The sequence below is a fragment of the Jaculus jaculus genome, chromosome 1 (assembly GCF_020740685.1).
Source record: "Jaculus jaculus isolate mJacJac1 chromosome 1, mJacJac1.mat.Y.cur, whole genome shotgun sequence".
Taxonomy (NCBI): Eukaryota; Metazoa; Chordata; class Mammalia; order Rodentia; family Dipodidae; genus Jaculus; species Jaculus jaculus.
In genome coordinates this window covers 128,570,568-128,581,404 of record NC_059102.1, presented here as the reverse complement: position 1 = coordinate 128,581,404, position 10,837 = coordinate 128,570,568, and the positions used below count along the sequence as shown (strand labels likewise).

The following is a 10,837-nucleotide window of genomic DNA, read 5'->3' as shown; positions in this document are numbered from 1 at the left end:
AACCTTCTGTTCCAAAATATACATCTCTAACAATTTCTTTCTTGTTCATTATAGAAAACAGTTTGAGCCATGTGGGAGACCAGGCTGAGATAAGGAGATCTGAGTTTTTATAGCTCTCATCAGATAATCATAGCTTTTTAAATTTTAGCTTTCTTTGCTATAAAACAGAGGTGGTTGGTCGCTTTACAAACTTCAGGAATATTCAGGTGGGTGTGGTGGTGCACGCCTTTAATCCCAGCACTAGGAAGGCAGAGGTAGGATCACTGTGAGTTTGAGGCCACCCTGAATTCCAGGTCAGCCTGGGCTACAGTGAAGTCCTATCTCAAAAACCAAAACAAAAAGAAATACACAGATAAAGAAAATTCCACTGTGCTTCACTTTATTTTGTGGATAACTTCTTACAATCTGATTTACCAGTTGCACAAGGTAGTGCATGCATCTGGAGTTTATCTACAGTGGCTAGCAGACCTGGTGCACCCATTCTCTCTTATATAAAGTTTAAAAAAGAAATTGCTTCTCAAAAGAAACAGAAATTGTCATAGTCTCAAAGAGAGATTTTAAACAGAAACAGAATTTTAAAAGATTGCTGTTTTTAATCCCAATATTTAAGTTTTTATGAATTTTAAGATTAAATAGGAATTAAACAAATTATTTTTTTTCAAGGTAGGGTCTCACTGTAGGCCAGGCTGTCCTGGAATTCACTATGTAGTCTCAAACTCATAGCAATCCTCCTACCTCTGCCTCCCAAATGCTGAGATTAAAGGCATGTACTACCATGCCCAGCTAAATTATTTTTTTGAGGCACAGTCTCATGTAGCCCAGGTTGCCAAGAATGACTTTGAACTCCTGATTTACCTAAGTGCTGAGATTATGGGCATTCACCCCCACCTCAGGTTTAATGTGCTGCTGGGAAATCAAATCCAGGGCTTCTTACATGCTAGGAAAGCAATCTATTGAGGTCCATCCCCAGTTCCTGATCTCTCTTTTAAACAGTTTCTCATCAGGGGAAAAAAAAAAAAAATCGCTCCTAATGCATGTTGTTTTCTCCATTCTATCTACTTAAACACAAATTTGTCAAACACAGATTTAAGTAAAAAAAAGTAATTAAAAATGTTTTTTTATTGGGCCAGAGAGCTGGTTCAGTGGTTATTTAAGGCATTTGCTTTCACATCCTGATGGCCTAGGTTTGATTTCCCAGAACACAAGTAAAGCCAGACACAAAGTGGACCATGTGTCTGCAGTTTGTTTGCAGTGGCAAGAGGCCCTGGTGTGCCCATGTTCTCTTTCTCTCTCTTTCAAAGAAATAAAAAAAAAAATTTAAATGTATTTTATTATTTTGGTTCTTTGAGACAGGGTCTATTCACTTAGGTTTACTGCCCGACTCAGCCAAAAAAAATAAACTATATGAAGATAAGAACCATTTGTCTTTTATTTCTTCTTTTTTTCTTCAATGTAGGGTTTTGCTCTAGTTCAGGCTGACCTGGAATTCATTATGTAGCCTCAGGGTGGCTTCAAACTCATGCAATCCTACTACCTCTGCCTCCTGAATGCTGGGATTAAAGGCATATGCCACCATACCTGGCTTGTGTCTTTTTTTTTTTTTTTGAGATAGGATATCACTGTGTAGTTTATGCAGGACTCAACCATTCTCCTTCCAGTGTTGGGATTACAAGTATGTGCCACAATGCTGGATCCAAAAACAGAGATATGTCTACCTTTCTTTCTTCTTTATTTTTATTTTATTTTATTTATCTTTTGCAGTGCTGGGAATGGAACCCAGGGCTTTGAGTATGCTAGGAAAGTGTTCCACCATTAAGTACATCCTCAGCCCCTAAGGCCAGGATTTTTAATCTCTATTGCTTGCTTTACCAAAACTGTGAAGAAAACATGGAGCACAGTGGCAAAGCAATAAGCATTTCTTAGAAAGTACAAATGAAACAATTTAGGACTTTCTAACAGCTTTGCTCTCAAAAGATTCAAGGTGACTTTGGTTAACTTTATTTTTTTTTAAATATTTTTTTTAATTTTTATTTATTTATTTGAGAGCGACAGACACAGAGAGAAAGACAGAGAGAGAGAGAGAGAGAGAGAGAGAGAGAGAGAGAGAGAGGGAGAGAGGGAGGGAGGGAGGGAGGGAGAATGGGCGCGCCAGGCTTCCAGCCTCTGCAAACGAACTCCAGACGCGTGCGCCCCCTTGTGCATCTGGCTAACGTGGGACCTGGGGAACCGAGCCTCGAACCGGGGTCCTTAGGCCTCACAGGCAAGTGCTTAACTGCTAAACCATCTCTCCAGCCCAACTTTATTTTTTGAGTCAAATTGTCACCATGTAGCGCAGGCAACATTAGAACTTGAAATCCTCCTGACTCCCAAGTGCTGGGATCACAGGCGTGCAGTAGTACACCCAGCCCACATTTTTTTTTCTTTCTCAAAAAAAAACTATACATATAATATAGTATATATTTTCATCTGTGTCTCTGTGTGTAGGTGCACCAGGGCCTCTTGCCACTGCAAATAAATGCCAGAAGCTTGTGCCACTTTTTGCATCTGATATAAATGGTTTGCTTGGGAATTGAATTAGGTTGTCAGGCTTTGCAAACAATTGCTTTTAAACTGCCATCTTTCCAGCCCCAACAATTCCCCTCTTTCTTTTTTCAGTGTGTATGCTAGGCAAATGCTTTATCACTGAGCTACACCCTTAGCCTCTGGCCCACCTTAGATCTTTAACTGTAAGTCAGGAATTACCCTAACTCAAGGGGCCATGTCATAATCTGAATTTCCATTGTATTTTGTGTGTGTGTGATGCATGAGTGTTATATGTGGGTGTGCCCACATGTGTAGGCCAGAATGTCTTACTCTATTGTTTTCCATCATATTATTTGAGGCAGAGTCAGTCTCTAGTTGAACCCAGAGCTCACCAATTTGTTAAGGCTAGCTAGCCAGTGAGGCTGAGTGATTTCCTTTCTCCACATCCCAGTGCAGGGATTACATGCATGTTTTACCATGCCTAGCATTTGTGTGTGTTCTGGGATTGAATTCAGGTCTTCACACTTGTGTAGCAAGTGTTTTACAAACTGATTCAGTCCTCCATTGTGTATGTGTATGCGCGCATGCGTGTGTGCGCGCCCGCGTTTGGTTTTTCGAGGTAAGGTCTCACTCTAGCTCAGGCTGACCTGGAATTTCCTATGTAGTCTCAGTTTGGCCTTGAATTCATCGTGATCCTCCTACCTCTGCCTCCTGAGCACTGGGATTAAAGGCGTGAGCCACCACACCCAGCACGTGTGTTTCTTTTTTTTTTTAAAAGACAGATATTTCTGATCAAGAAAGCTCTAATTCATTTTCCTTTGTGTGTGTGTGTGACTGTGGATATGTGTGTGGCATGCTACATGTATGGAGGTCAGAGGACAACCTTGGGTGCTGGCTGGTCTCTGCCAACCACTGTTTGAGGCAGGGTCACTTGTTCAGTGCTGTGTACACCAAGATAGTCTGCAAGCTTTCAGGGATTCTCTCATCTCTCCATAGGTGTGCTTGGATTACAGATGTGTGCAACCATGTCTGGCTTTATGTGTGTACTGGGCACTGAATTCTGGTCCTCATGCTTGCATAGCAAGCACTTTACCCATGAAGCCCTCTCCCCAGCCAGAAAGCTCTAATTTCTTCAGGCCAGTATGTTAATTGTGAAAAGTCAGACATAGCTATTTTCTTAAACAGTCTCATTAAACAAAATCTAGAAAAGATTGTTATATATGCTAAAAACATAGAAATGAACTTTCCTGGTAGCAATGTTATTCTTAAAACCCAAAATCCAAAATGTAGAATCATAGAAATGGGAAGGACATTGGGACATCCCCTGTTTTACATAAAAAGGCACTAAGAAGCAAAGACACAAAGCACTGGTCAAAGGGCATCATGGTAGTTAGTTTCTAGGAAAGACAGGATTAGAATTCAGTTCTCAGACCAGTGGCCTGTATGCTTAGCATGCTTAGCAGGTGAGGAGAAAGCTCAGGACAGTATCCTTTGAAATATCAGAGAATAGGGTAATGTGCAGAATTTCAGGGCAATTGGAACAAGAGGCCAGATGGCTAATGACAGTCTACAGCTATAGTCTAGGTGAATGCTAGCACTGTTAAGAAAGGAAAAGTGTAATATTTATAAAAGTACAAAAAAAAAAAAAAAAAAAAGAAAGGGTGAGATGGGGAGGTAATATGATGAATGGAATTTCAAAGGGGAAAGTGTTGGGGGAGGGAGGGAATTGTCATGGGATTTTTTTTATAATCATGGAAAATGTTAATACAAATTATAAAGTAAAAAAAAAATTAAAAAGGGCAGCAGTCTTTTAGAATATGAAAAAATATATATACTAACTTACAGACTTTATGAAATCAACAGACTGGTACAGACATGGGCATAATGTTTCCCTAGGGACTTAGGAAAGAGATGCTGAAAGTAATCACCTCATTTCCCCTGGATGACTATAGACAGACTGTGAACCTATGCAAAAAATTAGGCTTCAAAGGCCTTCCGATTCGTAGATTTTTGAATTTAAATGCCATGCAACCAAAAAAGAGGAGGAGAAGAAATCTTCAAAGATAGTGCCTGTCAAATTATAAAGGGGAGGAAAGGTAATAGTATACAAAAATCTATATATCATATACTGAATCCTACTTCAAATATATCTTGGAGGTTTTAACATCTTACTTCCAAACTGTCAGAGCAAAATCAACCCACATTTTAATTTCTTTCTTTCTTTTTTCTTTTTGTTTTTATGAGGCAGGGTCTAACTCTAGCTCAGGCTAACCTGGAATTCACCATGTAGTCTCAGAGTGGCCTTGAAATCAAGGCGATCCTCCTACCTCTTCCTCCCAAGTGCTAGGATTAAAGATGTGTACCACCATGCCTGGCCCCACATTTCAATTTCTTAACACCTAGTTTTCCTTAACATTTTTTTAGGCATCTCTGACACTGAAGTTTCAAAAACTTAAGCAAAAAGATTAGAAATTGCAATATACCAAGACATTAATCAAGACTTTTTTTAAAAAAAATTTCAGCTCATTAACAAAGTGTTTAAAGTAGAACTCATATACTGCAGACATTGTAGCACTATGAAACCAGCAATCTGGTTTTTGGATGAAAATATTAGTAAGTATTTTTCTTTGCATTTCCAGCATTCAAAGGCTTCCAAGAAAATAGGCAAACAAATTCCATGATAACATAGTACTAAAACATTCTATGTAACACTAATCATCTGAAAGTTCTAATTAAAGGTTTAATTTTAAACAGATTCTAAAATTGTGACAGTATTTAAAGGAATTCAATGATTTTAAGAACTGCCTTCATACTTAAAAATAAACAAACAAACAAACTTTTCCTACCTATTAACTTGGAATAAAAAGAAATATTGTAGAAGGACCCTGGTCTTGATTTTCAGTAGTCCACGCTGGCCAGTTTCACCACTATGAACAATTTAGGTATTTTCCAAATTCAGATTTTTAAGGTCCAAGTATGTGTATTAGATTTTTCCCATTATGCAAAAATAAAAATTTATTCTTCTCAGGGTGAGAATAGTGACTGTTGGGTGTAAGATTACATGTTGGAGGCAAGTATCCAATGTCAAAACCAAAAAATAAAAATTCCAAGATTCACATTTTAAAAGACTTTGAAAGATTGTACTTTAAAACAGTTACCCTAAAAGTTTGAGCTTTTTTTTTTTCAGTTCGCTTTTAAAATGGTGGTTGTAAATTAAAAAATAAAAACTGAGTAACACACTATGTCTCTGCAATTACATTAGAAAACTGCACCATTTAAAATCTGTGGAAAATGAAAAACTTTCAAGAGGGCTTTTGTTTTAATAGTCATCTATGGCATTTTCAAAAAAGACATTTCGAACATCCAGAATGGATGCTAATTCCAAAATGTGCTTCTGAAGATGGGGGTTCTCCACAGTTTCATCCCTTGGCAGTTGTGGATAGGATTCTGGATAATTTCGTGTTTCCTGGTAATAAAGAAATGTCAAATGTTATATTCTAATGGATGAAAATTATACATGCAAATATAGTATTAGGGAGTTAACAACCTAAGCTTTATTTTCCTTCATGTTAGAATAATAACTATTTTAAATATATTTGTTACTTTGTTTGGTTTTTTTTTTGCTTTTGTTTCTTGAGACCATATATAGCCCTGGCTAATCTCTAACACATGGGAATACTCCTCCATAAGCCCTCCAAGAGCAAGGATTACTGGCACCTACCAACAAAGCAGACTAATGTATTTGTTGAACATGTTGAGTTATTAACACTTGACAATTGTGACCTCTAAAAATAACATATGGGTTATCCTGTTGTTACTTAGTAAGTTATTTCAAATATTGGCAAGGGTCTGTCACTGTGTGCTGTTATCTAAAACCATACAAGTACTGGACAAAGGGGAAGCCTAGCACATATGTAATCTCAGCCCCTATGTGTTTAGTGAATACATGCTGCAGTACAAATCAAAGTGAAAGGACAAGGTACAATTAGAAACACTGAAAGTCAAATTAGTGGACCTTATTAGTTATATTAAGGAGGCATTAAAAATGACTGTGGACTGGGAAAACAGCTCAATGGGTAAAGTGCTTGCTGTGCAATCAATCCTGACAGCTTAAGCTCAGAATCTCAGAACCCACGTTAAGGCTGGACATACAGCACAAGTGTCAAAACCAGCACATGTATAGGAAGATGGAATACAGAAACAGGACAATCCCAAAGTTTGCAGGCCAGCTATCCTGACAAAAAAAGGCAACTGTGAACAGGAGAGATCAAGCCTCAAAACAAAGTGGAAGATGAGAACTGACAAAGTTGCCCTCTGATCTCCACACACACACTGTCCTAAGTATGCTCACATTTACTCATGAACATACATATACAAGACTGTAAGATAAAGAAGAACAAAGGACCCTGACTAGCCATAGCAATCCTAAGCATAAAAAACAATGCTGAAGGCATGACAGAATTATACCACAGAGCCACTATGAAAAACTAATATAATATTGGCACAAACACAAATAAGTAGAACAATGGAATATACAACCCAGAAATAAACCCAGGTTTTAAAAAAAGGTCAAAAAAGTAATAAAAGCTTCTGCACAAAAATATGAAACAAACAGCAGATGAAGAAACAGCCTGCAAAATAGGAGAAAATCTGCCAACTATACAAACAACAGAGGATTGATATCTAGAATCTATAAAGAGGGATGGAGAGATGGCTTAGCAGTTAGGTGCTTGCCTGTGAAGCCTAAGGACCCCAGTTTGAGGCTTGATTACTCAAGACTCATGGTAGCTAGATGCACAAGGGGCACACGCATCTGGAGTTCCTTTGCAGTGGCCGGAGGCCCTGGCGTGCCTATTCTCTCTCTCTCTCTCTATTTGCCTTTCTTTCTCTATGTCTGTCATTCTCAAATAAGTAAGTAAAAATAAACAAAAAAATTAGAATCTATAAAGAACTCCAACAATTAAATACCAAAGAGCCAAATAACCTAAACAATAAATGAGCTAATGTAGTGAAATGTAAATTTAAAATTGCTTTGAGAGTCCATTTAAGCCTAATAAGAAAGGCTATCATCAAAAACAAACAAATAAAAAATCCAGATGTTGTGGTGCACACCATTAATCCCAGAACTCAGGAGGCAGAATCCAGAGGATTGCCATGAGTTTGAGGCCAGCCTGAAGCTACAGTGGGAATTTCAGATCAATGTGGGCTAGAATGAGACCCTACTTAAAAAAAAAAAAAGAATAAATATTGCCAAGGAAGAGATTGCTTATACATTGCTCAATGGGTGTCAGTACAGCAGTTCCTCAAAAGCCAAAAACTAGATCTACCATATGATCCAGTTATACCTTTCCTGGGTATATACCCAAAGAACTGTAAGTTAGGTTTTCAGAGGTACTCATGCAGCCATTTTTACTGCTGTACTATTCATAATAGCCAAGATATGAAACCAGCCTAGATATCAACTAACAAATGAGTAGATAAAGAAAATGTGTTACAAACAAAATGGAATTTGATTCAACTGTAAAGAATGAAATGGATAGAACTGAAGATCCATCCTTTTAAGTAAAATATGCAGAATCTCAATGTAAATTTAAATATGTCTATGAGAGTATGAGAGAGTATGACAGCTAAACACACTGGGGAGTGGGTAACAAGAGAGGATAATGGAAAGTCATGAAAGCAGAAGTGGGAGATTATTTGAAGGAAAAAGGGTTCAGCAGGACTGAGCACAAAGAAAAGCAGTAGGGAATGAATAAGAACAAAGTGCAATGATACATGTGTATGAAGATGTCACCATGAAACTCATCTTTGTATGCTAGGAAAAAAATTAATTATAAAAAATGACCAGATGGGGAGGGGTATGATGGAGAATGGAATTTCAAAGGGGAAAGTGAAAGGGGGGAGGGTATTACCATGGGATATTTTTTATAACCATGGAAAATGTTAATAAAAATTGAGAAAAAAAATGACCAAGCAAGTGTGATAGTACATGCCTTTAATCCCAGTCCTTGAGAGGCAGAGGTAGGAGGATTGCTGTGAGTTCGAGGCCACCCTGAGATTACATAGTGAATTCCAGATCAGCCTGGGATAGAGTGAGACTGTGGGGCGAGGGGCGGGGGAGAGGTAGAAACCAAGCTGGGTGTGGTGGTACATACCTTTAATTCCAGCAGTTGAGAGGCAGAGGTAGGAGGATTGCTGTGAGTTCAAGGCCACCCTGGGATTACAGAGTGAGTACAAAATGAGTTTCAGGTCAGCTGGGATAGAGTAAGACCTTACTTTGAAAAACCAAAAAAACAAAAACAAACAAACAAACAAACAAAAAAAAAAAAACAAAAAGACAAAACAAGACCAAGATTTCAGAGCAGGTGACTGAAAGAAATTGGGAGTCATACTGAGAGAAAAAAAGGAAGTGAAAGACTAATTTGGAGACAGTATAAAAACTTGGATTTTTCAGCAATGCCTGGTGATGCACGCCTTTAAACCCAGCTCTTGTGGGGCAGAGGTAGGAGGATCACTGTCAGTTCAAGGCCAGTCTGAGACTACAGAATGAGTTATAAGTCATCCTGGGCTAGATTTTTAAAAAAGATTTATATATTTGGGTTTTCTGAGGTAGGGTTTCATGATAGCTCAGGCTGACCTAGAATTCACTATGTAGTCTCAGGGTGGCCTGGCCTTAAAGACATTTTAAAATTATTTATTTATTTGGGAGAGAGAGAGAATGAGGATGGGTATGTTACGGTCTCCAGATGCTACAAATGAACTCCAGATGCATGTGCCACCTGTGCATCTGTCTTATGTGGATCCTGGAGAATTGAACCTAAGTCCTTTGGTTTTGCAGGTGAACACTTTAATCACTAAGCCTGCAGCCTCAAAAGCTTGAATTTTTAAAAATCATTTTTAAACCGGTGTGGTGGCACATGCCTTTAATTCTAGCACTTGGGAGGCAGAGGTAGGAGGATTGCAGTGAATTCAAAGCCAGCCTAAGACTACATAGTGAATTCGAGGTCAGCCTGGGCTACAGCAAAACCCTAACGAAAAAAAAAAAAAAATCAGCCAGGCATGGTGGCAGGCCTTTAATCCCAGGAGGCAGAGGTTGGAGGATTACTGAGAGAGTCTGAGGCCAACCTGAGACTACATACATAGTGAATTCCAGGTCAGCCTGGGCTAACAGTGAGACCCTACCTTGAAAAACAAACAAACAAATGAAAAATTTATTTATTTGTGTGCAGGGGTGGGGGGAGAAAGAGAAAAGAGAGAGAATGGTTATACCTGGACCTCTTGCCACTGCAAAGGAACTCCAGATGCATGCACCACTTTGCACATCTGGCTTTATGTAGGTACTGGGGAATTGAACTTGGGCAGTCAGGCTTTGCAAGTAAGTGCCTTTAACTGCTGAGCCATTTCTCCAGCCCAAAGGTTGATATTTTATATGAGTGAACAGAATAATATTGTATAACCAGAATCCAAAAATTCAAAGTTATATTATCTCCTTTTTTTTGAGGTAGGGTCTCACTCTAGCTCAGGCTGACCTGGAATTCAGTAAGTCCTCTCAGGGTGGTCTTGAACTCTTGGTGATCCTCCTACCTCTGACTCCCAAGTGCTGGAATTAAAGGCATGCGCCACCACACCCAGCATTTTCAGGGTTATATCTCAAAAGACCTACTTATGGCTTACTTGCCTGTGAAGCCTAAAAACCCACGTTTGATTTCTCAGTACTCATGTAAACCAGATGCACAAGGTGGTATATGAATCTGGAGTTCATTTACAGTGGCTAGAGGACCTGGTGTGCCCAGTTTCTCTCTCTCAAATAAACTACTAAAAGCACTTTTTACAAGCTGGGCATGGTGGCGCACACCTTTAATCCCAGCACTTGGGAGGCAAAGGTAGAGGACTGCCATGAGTTCAAGGCCACCCTGAAACCACATAGTGAATTCCAGGTCAGCCAGGACTAGAGTGATAGCCTACCTCAAAAAAAAAAAAAAACAAAAAACCACTTTTTAGCTGGTATGGTGGTACATGCCTTTAATCCCAGCACTTAGGAGGCACAGGTATGAGGATCCTGAGTTTGAGGCCACCCTGAGACTATAATACTGAATTCCAGGTCAACATAGACTGGAGTGAGACCCTACCTTGAAAAATAAAAAATAAATATATTTTTTAAACCTGTAATAATTGCTGGAGAGATGACTTAGCAGTCAAGGCACTTGCTTGCAATTCCCCAGTATACATGTAAGCCAGATACAGAAGGTGGCACATGCATCTAGAGTTCATTTGCAGTGGCTGGAGGTCTTGGTGTACTCATTCTCCCTGTCTG

At 39.0% G+C, this 10,837-nt stretch overlaps 1 protein-coding gene across 1 annotated transcript in view; it reads right to left on the bottom strand.

Annotated features, from left to right (window-relative positions):
• Nucleotides 1-4,248: 4,248 nt before the first annotated feature.
• Scai (suppressor of cancer cell invasion) overlaps nt 4,249-10,837 on the bottom strand; it is a 175,288-nt gene continuing 168,699 nt past the window's right edge. The window contains exon 18 of the mRNA XM_004662802.2: nt 4,249-5,989. Coding sequence (XP_004662859.1) covers nt 5,843-5,989 — 147 coding nt within the window. The 3' untranslated portion in view covers nt 4,249-5,842. The remainder of the gene's footprint in view (nt 5,990-10,837) is intronic.